Source organism: Martes martes, assembly GCF_963455335.1.
Source record: "Martes martes genome assembly, chromosome: 14".
NCBI lineage: Eukaryota > Metazoa > Chordata > Mammalia > Carnivora > Mustelidae > Martes > Martes martes.
The window spans coordinates 57,608,152-57,620,207 of NC_137902.1; the positions used below are offsets into that span (position 1 = coordinate 57,608,152).

The 12,056-nt window shown below is 38.5% G+C and overlaps 1 protein-coding gene across 2 annotated transcripts in view; it reads left to right on the top strand.

The window, feature by feature from the left end:
* The window catches only part of HERC4 (HECT and RLD domain containing E3 ubiquitin protein ligase 4), a 130,251-nt gene extending 119,956 nt beyond the window's left edge, over positions 1–10,295 (top strand). For both annotated transcript variants that reach the window (XM_080823325.1, XM_080823324.1), the window contains 2 exons: positions 1,850–1,952; positions 9,633–10,295. In XM_080823325.1, the coding sequence (XP_080679451.1) occupies positions 1,850–1,952; positions 9,633–9,841 (312 nt within the window). In that variant the 3' untranslated portion in view covers positions 9,842–10,295. The remainder of the gene's footprint in view (positions 1–1,849; positions 1,953–9,632) is intronic.
* The last annotated feature ends 1,761 nt before the right edge of the window (positions 10,296–12,056 follow it).

The window sequence follows — 12,056 nt, forward strand, 5'->3', positions numbered from 1 at the left end:
CCTTTTATGTCTTTATACCTTCTGAGAGACCTTTACTGGCTAACATCTAAACTTGAGCGTACACACACACACAGTCTGCCTTCCCTGCTTTATTTTTTCTTAGAATTTGACTTAACATAAATTTTACTTAATTGTCTTCACTGTCTGTTGCTTCTTCCTACCCCCCCGCCCACCGCCAATGTAAGCATTATGAAGGCAGGATTTTTGTCTCTCTGTTCACTGCTATATTCCCAGAGCCTAGAAGAGCACTCAGTAAGTACTTAAAACCTCGCTTGAAGATATAATTGAGAGAAATAGTTTAGTATATTTTAGTGTACTTAGTATACTTCGGTTTCTTTCATTGTGTATGTGATGCATTATAATTTCAGTGATTATGATTTGGGACTTTTAAATGCTCTTTCTTTCATCAGGACTGTGTACACATTTCCCCAGAACTATTTAGAGGTTTTGGAAAAAAAAAAAAAAACTTCAGTCATCCTCCTTTCATTCCCCACTAACATGCTCACAGACTATATAATTCATATTCATTAATTACTTAATTGATAGCTAGAATTTCAGCCGTTTTTCTCCAAAACTGTTCACAAATAGCAAGTATTTTGTAGGTTTCAAGATATCAGTCATTGAGATAATCATGGCTATAAACAGAGCCCAAAATTTTAAGCAGCCCATTAGCAAATACTTATTGAGCCCCTGTGGATAGCGAGTACTGTGCAGGAGATTGGGGGGACATCAGTAAATAAGACTGAAACATGGTCTTTGCCCTGTAATAAGGAAGGTAGACATTAAATAATTTAACTCTGATGAATACAAAGAAAGAGTGTTCACTGAATAGTATGTCAAGAGGAACTTAACGTAGGCTACACAAATCTGGGAAAGCATCTCAGTAGATGGTAGTCTCTACAAGGTAGAGAAGGACTTTGTTGACTGCAATTTACCCAGGGCTCCACATTTAGACTAAAACGCTCTCTGTATCTGTTGAATGAATCAGTGAATGAATTTGGTGACCTTTAGTCTGAGTCTTAAAGTATAAATAGAAATTAGCCTGACAAACAAAGGAAGGAGAAGGATGTGGCTAAGAGGTCTAGGCTCAGAGAACAGTGTGTCCAAAGGCCCTGATGCTGGAAGGTTCTTCTGAGAACTAAAATTTAAGGCCAACTGTACCTAGATTTTAAAGAACACTTTACAGTGTAAGATTTGCTCTCCCTCTTTCCTCTTTCCTCACCTTTTCTTAGTGCTGGCATTTTTTAAAAAAGAGAAGTACACTAGCTCCACTGCTGCAGATTATCCCAAAATTTAGTAGTTTAAAATAAACAGTGAACATTTATTTTCCCACTTTTCTGCGGGCAAGCATTTCAGGAACAGCTTTAGCTGGATGTTTTTAGCTTAGGGGTCTCTCATGAGATTCATGAGATTGCAGTCAAGTTACTGGTTGGTGCTTTAGTCATCTGAAGACTTCATTAAGGATAGATTACCTTTCAAGATGGCTTACTCACAAGACTGTTGGCTAAAAGCCTAGTGTCTCACCAAGATGACCTCCCTATACAGTTCTTTGAATGTCCTCTTGAAATGGCACCAGGTTCTCCCCAGAGTGAATGATCAAAGACGTTGAAGCCACAGAGTTTGTTATGAGTTAGCCTCAGAAGTCATGTATTTCTCATACCTGCTATATCCTAATGATTACAGAGTCAGGCCTATATGCTGTGGGAGGGGCTACATAAGGAAGGGTGTGAGCAATAGGAGGCAGAGATCATTAGGGGCCATTGTGGAAATTGACTACCACAGAAAACTTGTCAGACTCAAGACAAAACTGGGATCACTTAATATTAATAAAAGATTATGTTGTTTTTAGAATACAGAATACAAAGGGGAGTATTGGGCAGAACATCCAACGATAAAAATTTTTTGGGAAGTATTTCATGAATTACCACTGGAAAAGAAAAAACAATTTCTGTGTAAGTATTTCTACCTAGTCCTGTATGTTTTATGGGAAATGGAATTAACTATTAAACTTATTTTCATAGATTAAATGACCACTTTGTTGGATAAGGTGTTTTCCCTATAGTATCATTCCAAGGTACTGTTTCTAATTTTCAGTTAGAGTAAATTTTTGATCTGCATTCTTATTTTGAAAGCTGCATTCAGTTTGCCTCAAATAGAATTGGTTCTTTTGAATGAAAACAAACTCTAACATTGATTATAATCAACTAGGGTTGTAGTTCCTTTTAGAATTTCTTTCTTTTTTTTTTTTTAAATAAACATATAATGTATTTTTTATCCCCAGGGGTACAGGTCTGTGAATCGCCAGGTTTACACATTTCACAGCACTCATCATAGCACATACCCTCCCCAATGTCCATTTCCCTACCACCCTCTCCCATCCCCTCCCCTGCCACCAGCAACCTTCAATCTGTTTTTTGAGATTGAGTCTTTTATGTTTTGTCTCCTTCCAATCCCATCTTTTCATTTTTTCTTTTCCTACCTCCCCCCAACCCCCCTGCATTGCATCTCCACTCACTCATATCAAAGAGATCATATGATAGTTGTCTTTCTCCGATTGACTTATTTCGCTAAGCATAATACCCTCTAGTTCCATCCATGTCGTCACAAATGGCAAGATTTCATGTCTTTTGATGGCTGCATAGTATTCCACTGTGTATATATACCACATCTTTTTTATCCATTCATCTGTTGATGGACATCTAGGCTCTTTCCACAGTTTGGCTATTGTGGACATTGCTGCTATAAACATTCGGGTGCACGTGCCCCTTCGGAGCACCACGTTTGTATCTTTAGGATATATACCCAGTAGTGCAATTGCTGGGTCGTAGGGTAGCTCTATTTTCAGTTTTTTGAGGAACCTCCACACTGTTTTCCAGAGTGGTTGCACCAGCTTGCATTCCCACCAACAGTGTAGGAGGGTTCCCCTCTCTCCGCATCCTCGCCAGCATCTGTCATTTCTTGACTTGTTAATTTTAGCCATTCTGAGTGGTGTGAGGTGGTATCTCATTGTGGTTTTGATTTGTATTTCCCTGATGCCGAGTGATGTGGAGCATTTTTTCATGTGTCTGTTGGCCATCTGTATGTCTTCTTTGCAGAAATGTCTGTTCATGTCCTCTGCCCATTTCTTGATTGGATTATTTGTTCTCTGGGTGTTGAGTTTGATAAGCTATTTATAGATTTTGGATACTAGCCCTTTATCTGATATGTCGATTGCAAATATCTTCTCCCATTCTGTCAGTTGTCTTTTGGTTTTGTTCACTGTTTCCTTTGCTGTGCAAAAGCTTTTGATCTTGATGAAATCCCAATAGTTCATTTTTGCCCTTGCTTCTGTTGCCTTTGGCGATGTTCCTAGGAAGAAGTTGCTGCGGTTGAGGTCAAAGAGGTTGTTGCCTGTGTTCTCCTCAAGGATTTTGATGGATTCCTTTCTCACATTGAGGTCCTTCATCCATTTTGAGTCTGTTTTCGTGTGTGGTGTAAGGAAATAGTCCAATTTCATTTTTCTGCATGTGGCTGTCCAATTTTCCCAGCACCATTTGTTGAAGAGGCTGTCTTTTTTCCATTGGACATTCCTTCCTGCTTTGTCGAAGATTAGTTGACCATAGAGTTGAGGGTCTATTTCTGGGCTCTCTATTCTGTTCCATTGATCTATATGTCTGTTTTGGTGCCAGTACCATACTGACTTGATGATGACAGCTTTGTAATAGAGCTTGAAGTCTGGAATTGTGATGCCACCGACTTTGGCTTTCTTTTTCAATATTCCTTTGGCTATTCGAGGTCTTTTCTGGTTCCATATAAATTTTGGGATTATTTGTTTTATTTCTTTAAAAAAAATGGTTGGGATTTTGATAGGGATTGCATTAAATGTGTACATTGCTTTAGGTAGCATAGACATTTTCACAATATTTGTTCTTCCAATCCATGAGCATGGAATATTTTTCCATTTCTTTGTGTCTTCCTCAGTTTCTTTCATGAGTACTTTATAGTTTTCTGAGTATAGATTCTTTGCCTCTTTGGTTAGATTTATTCCTAGGTATCTTATGGTTTTGGGTGCGATTGTAAATGGGACTGACTCCTCAATTTCTCTTTCTTCTGTCTTGTTAGTGTAGAGAAATGCGACTGATTTCTGTGCATTGACTTTATATCCTGACACTTTACTGAATTCCTGTATAAGTTCTAGCAGTTTTGGAGTGGAGCCTTTGGGTTTTCCACATACAGTATCATGTCATCTGCAAAGAGTGATAGTTTGACGACTTCTTTGCCAATTTGGATGCCTTCAATTTCTTTTTGTTGTCTGATTGCTGAGGCTAGGACTTCTAGTACTATGTTGAACAGCAGTGGTGATAACGGACATCCCTGCCGTGCTCCTGACCTTAGCGGAAAAGCTTTCAGTTTTTCTCCATTGAGAATGATATTTGCAGTGGGTTTTTCATAGATGGCTTTGATAATATTGAGGTATGTGCCTTCTATCCCTACACTTTGAAGAGTTTTAATCAGGAAGGGATGCTGCACTTTGTCAAATGCTTTTTCAGCATCTATTGAGAGTATCATATGGTTCTTACTCTTTCTTTTATTAATGTATTGTATCACATTGATGGATTTGCGGATGTTGAACCAACCTTGCAGCCCTGGAATAAATCCCACTTGGTCGTGGTGAATAATCCTTTTAATGTACTGTTGGATCCTATTGGCCAGTATTTTGGTGAGAATTTTCGCATCTGTGTTCATCAAGGATATTGGTCTGTAATTCTCTTTTTTGGTGGGATCCTTGTCTGGTTTTGGGATCAAGGTGATGCTGGCCTCATAGAATGAGTTTGGAAGTTTTCCTTCCATTTCTATTTTTTGGAACAGTTTCAGGAGAATAGGAATTAATTCTTTAAATGTTTGATAGAATTCCCCTGGGAAGCCGTCTGGTCCTGGGCTTTTGTTTGTTTGGAGATTTTTGATGACTGTTTCAATCTCCTTACTGGTTATGGGTCTGTTCAGGTTATCTGTTTCTTCCTGGTTCAGTTGTGGTAGTTTATATGTCTCTAGAAATGTATCCATTTCTTCCAGATTGTCAAATTTGTTGGCGTAGAGTTGCTCGTAGTATGTTCTTATAATTGTTTGTATTTCTTTGGTGTTGGTTGTGATCTCTCCTCTTTCATTCATGATTTTATTTATTTGCATCCTTTCTCTTTTCTTTTTGATAAGTCTGGCCAGGGGGTTGTCAATCTTATTAATTCTTTCAAAGAACCGGCTCCTAGTTTTGTTGGTTTGTTCTATTGTTTTTTTTAGTTTCTATTTCATTGATTTCTGCTCTGATCTTTATGATTTCTCTTCTCCTGCTGGGTTTAGGCTTTCTTTGTTGTTCTCTCTCCAGCTCCTTTAGGTGTAGGGTTAGGTTGTGTATTTGAGCCCTTGTTTCTTGAGAAAGACTTGCACCGCTATATATTTTCCTCTCAGGACTGCCTTTGTTGTGTCCCACAGATTTTGAACCGCTGTGTCTTCATTATCATTTGTTTCCATGAATTTTTTCAATTCTTCTTTAATTTCCTGGTTGACCTATTCATTTTTTAGAAGGATGCTGTTTAGTCTCCATGTATTTGCGTTCTTTCCAAATTTCCTCTTGTGATTGAGTTCTAGCTTCAGAGCATTGTGGTCTGAAAATATGCGGGGAATGATCTCAATCTTTTGATACCAGTTGAGACCTGATTTATGACCCAGGATGTGGTCTATTCTGGAGAATGTTCCATGTGCAATAGAGAAGAACGTATATTCAGTTGCTTTGGGATGGAATGTTCTGAATATATCGGTGATGTCCATCTGGTCCAGTGTGTCATTTAAGGCCTTTATTTCCTTGTTGATCTTTTGCTTAGATGATCTGTCCATTTCAGTGAGGGGAGTGTTAAAGTCCCCTGCTATTATTGTATTACTGTCGATGTATTTCTTTGATTTTGTTATTAATTGGTTTATATAGTTGGCTGCTCCCACGTTAGGGGCATAGATATTTAAGATTGTTAGGTCTTCTGGTTGGACAGACCCTTTGAGTATGATATAGTGTCCTTCCTCTTCTCTTATTATAGTCTTTGGCTTAAAATCTAATTGATCTGATATAAGGATTGCCACCCCAGCTTTCTTCTGATGTCCATTAGCATGGTACATTGTTTTCCACCCCCTCACTTTAAATCTGGAGGTGTCTTCGGGTCTAAAATGAGTTTCTTGTAGGCAGCATATGGATGGGTTTTGTTTTTTTATCCATTCTGATACCCTGTGTCTTTTGATTGGGGCGTTTAGCCCATTAACATTCAGGGTAACTATTGAGAGATATGAATTTATTGCCATTGTCTTGCCTGTAAGGTGACTGTTACTGTATATTGTCTCTGTTTCTTTCTGATCTACTACTTTTAGGGTCTCTCTTTGCTTAGAGGACCCCTTTCAATATTTCCTGTAGAGCTGGTTTGGTGTTTTCAAATTCTTTCAGCTTTTGTTTGTCCTGGAAGCTCTTTATCTCTCCTTCTATTTTCAATGATAGCCTAGCCGGATATAGTATTCTTGGCTGCATGTTTTTCTCATTTAGTGCTCTGAATATATCATGCTAGTTCTTTCTGGCCTGCCAGGTCTCTGTGGATAGGTCCGCTGCCAATCTAATGTTTTTACCCTTGTATGTTACAGACTTCTTTTCCCGGGCTGCTTTCAGGATTTTCTCTTTGTCGCTAAGACTTATAAATTTTACTATCAGGTGATGAGGTGTGTACCTGTTTTTATTGATTTTGAGGGGCGTTCTTAGCATCTCCTGGATTTTGATGTTTGTTTCCTTTGCCATATTAGGGAAATTCTCTCCAATAATTCTCTCCAATATACCTTCTGCTCCCCTCTCTCTTTCTTCTTCTTCTGGAATCCCAATTATTCTAATGTTGTGTCGTCTTATGGTGTTGCTTATCTCTAGAATTCTCTCCTCATGGTCCAGTATTTGTTTGTCTCTCTTTTGCTCAGCTTCTTTATTCTCTGTCATTTGGTCTTCTATGTCACTAATTCTTTCTTCTGCCTCATTTATCCTAGCAGTGAGAGCTTCCATTTTTTGATTGCACCTCATTAATAGCTTTTTTGATTTCAACTTGGTTAGATATTAGTTCTTTTATTTCTCCAGAAAGGGCTTTTATCTCTCCGGAGAGGGTTTCTCTAATATCTTCTATGCCTTTTTCGAGCCCGGCTAGAACCTTGAGAATTGTCATTCTGAACTCTAGATCTGTCATGTTACCAATGTCCGTATTGATTAGGTCTCCAGCCGTCAGTACGGCCTCTTCTTTTTTTTGAGGTGAGTTTTTCTGCCTTGTCATTTTGTCCAGATAAGATTTGCTTTCTCCTGCTGTGGAATTCTGCTGTTCTTGGTGAGTGAAGTTGGTTTTGGCTGGGTTTCTTGTTGATCTTCTGGGGGAGGGGCCTGTTGTGTTTCTCAAGTGTCTTTGCCACAGGCGGAATTGCACCGCCCTTGCCAGGGGCCGGGCTAAGTAATCCACTCGGGTTTGCTTTCGGGAGCTTTTGTTCCCTGAGCGCTTTCCCTAGAGTTCCGCTTTCCGTAGAGTTCTGGAGGACGGGAATGAAGATGGTGGCCTCCCAATCTCTTGGCCCGGAGGAGCCGAGAGCTTGGGGTTCCGCTCCTCAGTGCGCCCTCAGAGAAAAGTGCCCAACCGCCCCGCCTCCCTGGCCTGTGGTCGCGCCTTGAGGAAAGCAGTCAATTGCTGGAGCTGGAGAAAAGCGCCGGGTCGCTTTCGTCTCCGTGGCCTCTGGCCGCGCTCCGAGCCCACCCAGCCTGCGACCGGCACAAGGTAACCCCGGGCTGAGAGCTCACTCCTTGGCTTTGTTGCTGTAGCCGGCTTCCCCGCTCTTATACCTGTGAGCTCTGCGGCACTCAGACACCCCCAGTCCTTCTGTGACCGCGCGGGACCTGGGGTTATGCTGACCCCGCCTGGGTTTCCCCCCAGTTTAGCCTCTGGAGCAATGTCTCCCAGTGGAGCCGACTTTTAAAAGTCCCGATTTTGTGCTCCGTTGCTCCTCCGCTTGCCGGGAGCTGGCCCCTCCCCCCGCGGTCTATCTTCCCGTCGCTTTGGATTCACTTCTCCGTAGGTCCTGCCTTTCAGAAAGTGATCGATTTTCTGTTTCTAGAATTGTTGCTCCTCTTCTCTTCGATTTCCCGTTGGATTTGTAGGCGTTCGCAATGGTTAGATAAGCTATCTAGCTGATCTCCTGCTACCCGATGTCGTCTCCTCCTTTTAGAATTTCTAAAAAGATTTCTAGAGGATAGCTTTTTTTTTTTTCTTTTGGCTTTTTTTATTTTTCCTTTTTCATCAAAACTTTGGGAATTTCTGTGGAAAATAGAACCTTTGTAGGACTTTGTACTTATTTATAACCTAACTAGTATGTCTTTCATCTGTTAAAGGTATATTCTCATTGAAATGACACTCCCTATGTTTGTGTTTTGTTACTTTTTTAATTTAAATTTTGTTAACATAGAGCACAATATTGGTTTCTGGCATAGAATTCAGTGATGTGTTAGTTAAATACAACAGCCATGCTCATAAGTGCCGTCCTTCATACCCCTCCCCCATCTAGCACATCCCTCACCCACCTCTCTTCCACTTTTAGTTTGTTCTCTGTCATTTAGACTCTCTGTGGCTTATTTCCCTCCTTTTTCTTTTCTTTTCTTTTCCCCCTTCCCATATGTCCATCTGTTTTCTTTCTTAAATCCACGTATGTGTGGGATCGTATGGTGTTTTCTTTCTCTGACTTATTTCACTTAGCCTGATACACTCCAGCTCCATCCATATTTTTTGCAAATGGCAAGATTTCATTCTTTTTGATGGCTGAATAATATTCCATCGTGTGTGTGTGTCTGTCTCACATCTTACTTATCCATTCATCAGGAAATGACACTCCCTTTGATATTCCTGCTATTGCCAAGAATATTTTTGTTAATCTTTTTCTGACAGCTGAAATAAGCTTGGCTGAATTTGTATATTTTAAGGATGACAAGTCTTTCTTAAGTGATTTGAGTTTTAGCTGTCCATTATAAACTTTTATTCAAAAATGTTGGAAACTGGGGCACCTGGGTGGTTCAGTCGTTAAGCATCTGCCTTCGGCTCAGGTCCTGATCCCAGGGTTTTGGGATCAAGCCCCACATTGGGCTGTCTGCTCGGCAGGAAGCCACCTTCTCCCTCTCCCACTCCCCCTGCTTGTGCTCCCTCTCTCTCTGTGTCTTTCTCTGTCAAATAAATAAGTAGAATCTTTAAAAAAATGTTAGAAACATTTTAAAAGGAATCATAATCAAAACTGCAGTTTGAAAAAACTGCATTTTGTATTTGATGTATAGAGTAAATGGATATTCCCAAAAGAATGGCTCTCAAATGTTTTTTCAGGGATAGTAGTCATTTATTCATCAAATATTTATTAAGCATATTCTGTGTGCTAACATTAAGATTATACTTCTAAAGGAAAAATATTGTCTGGATGTATAATTAGTATGTCTCCAAAATCATGCTTCCACATTAGAGTAAACGTTAATAATATAAAGGTTTGCCACGGTGACTGTACTAAATAACTTGGTACTCTGTTTTGATAAAAGTGTTTGGCTGAATTATTTTCTTTATTCTTGTTAGTATTTTTGACAGGTAGTGATCGCATTCCTATTCTTGGTATGAAGAGTCTAAAACTAGTCATCCAGTCAACAGGAGGTGGCGAGGAATATCTCCCAGTTTCTCATACCTGTTTTAATCTTCTGGATCTTCCAAAATACAAAGATAAAGAAACTCTACGCTCTAAACTGATTCAAGCAATCGATCATAATGAAGGCTTCAGTTTAATATAACTTTGGAAATATTAACTAAACAGTTTATTGCAATAGCATTAAACTAATTATTTGTGTTTTTCTTGTGGTGATGAATTCAGCAAGGTGACAGAGGTACTGTTATAATTCTTACTTGCAAAATGTTCAATGCTCTGAGTATTCATGAAAGCCAAAAAATATTAAAGGAAAATGAACAAACTGTGTTAATATTAAGCTTATTGTACAGAACCATGGATTTTTTTTTTGCCATCTTCCAATAAACATACAAGCATTGTGAATACATTGAAGTTTTACTAACATGAATTTTAAGAGTTTGCATATTTCACAAATGATCTGGTGTGTGAGTGCATGGAAATGTTGCTTAATTTTCGATCACTGAGTGAAAAACCTTTATCTTTGGCCTGCAATAGTCATTCGATTATTTTTTCATTTTGTAAATAATGTTAAGTTTTGTAATAAAATAGTTATGTTCTGATACCAGTACAGTTTCTATGGTTGTAATTCAACTGAGCTAAAAGGATTAACAATTATGATTAAATCTTATTCTGAGAATCCTTATAAAAGCAAAAAATTAGCATGATGAAACACAATCTTTGCTTTTTTACTAGAATAAATATCCTTGTGCAAATCTAAATTACAGATAGGAATTACCTAAATAACTTGTGGTTCTTTCCTTTTGTGAACCTGGATATGCTACTGATAAGTGGGAGGCTATCAGAAAGCTTAATACTCAGTACTGGAAGAACTTTGTCCTACAGTTGCCAGGAATAGAAACTGGCTGCTATGAGAACCAACCACTGGCTTATAGCTTCCAAAACTACTGATGCTGCTGGTTGGTATTTAGTCAGAATTTTCAGTGCTTTAGACTATTTCCTTGGATTTTTAGAAACAAATCTTAACAGTTTTTATGGTGCTGATGCTTAGTTATCTCCTGTGATTAACTGTAACAGTGAGTTGATGCAACACATGTGACTTTCTGCTATAATGCAAATATTTATTTTTTAAATTTATTTTTTAAAATGCCGTGAAAATTGTTTAAGTAATAAAGATTTATTGGTTTAATATTTACCCTTTCAGTGGTTCTCATATAAGATTCTAAATTCCTCAGTGTCTCAGGGAAGGTCTTTTAGATTTTGGATTATTACCTTTGCCATACAAAACTGTTTTACAGAGGTCTCAAATTTTCTTAGCTATTATAATTCCCAAATCCAAAACAACTCTGAAAAAATTTGTGTTACCTCATTTTGCAGCAGAACTTGATTTGAATTGTTGAGGCTATTATTTATGGTATTAAATGGGACTATTTGTACATTTTACTGTGGTGATGTTAATAGGTTTACTTTAGTGTGTTTGATCTTAAGTGCTGCCTCAGACCCCTTGGGGTGCTTTAAAAAATCTGTTAACATTCATAATTCAAAAATGCAAATGAGCCCAAGGGTTTTGGAGAAGGGATTGTGGACCTCTATTTTCCAGTTTAACTGAAAACTACCACTGGTAAGGCATTGGTGTCTTTTTATATAGATGGAAGCCCTTAAGCAGTATCCTCACATACAGTAATTAAGCTCTCAAAGTAGCACTCTCCCTCTGAAAATTCATTTTGTATTGTTTCCCTGTGCATCCATTTCTTGAGGGTAGTGATTGTTCACATCAAAAACTCACATGTATGTATCAGATGATTTTTTTTTCTTTAGTAACCTTTATGCTATATGTAGCTGATCTGTGAAATAGCAGTCACTTTGGATTAATACAGATGGATTTCATTGAACAAATATTTTAATAAGGACCTGGCACATCTTATCTAGGAGCACAACAGTACAAGGCTTAATTTGGGTGAGTCTTATACTCTTCTGCCCCTGTTGCTGCAGACATACAGTCAGTAGCATTCACAGAAAGATTAATAGTAGAAAATTAAAATGCCATTGAAGATTTTTCAAACTGCTGTTTTGTTTGTTTTTTTTAAATAGCGCCTGGGTGGCTCAGTCGGTGGTTAAGCATCTGACTCTTGATCTCAGCTCAGGTCTTGTTCTCAGGGTCATGAGTTCAAGCTCTGCATTGGGCTATACACTGAGTATGCAGCCTATATTTTTTTTTAAAGGCGAGAAAAATATCTTGAGCTTTGTATATTAGTGTAGAAAGTAAGCAAATACTGAGTTGACTAAATTATAGATTGTGATTATGGAGTGGACTAAACTTGAAAATATTTGGCTTCTGTACAGATCTACTAATAAGAGCAATT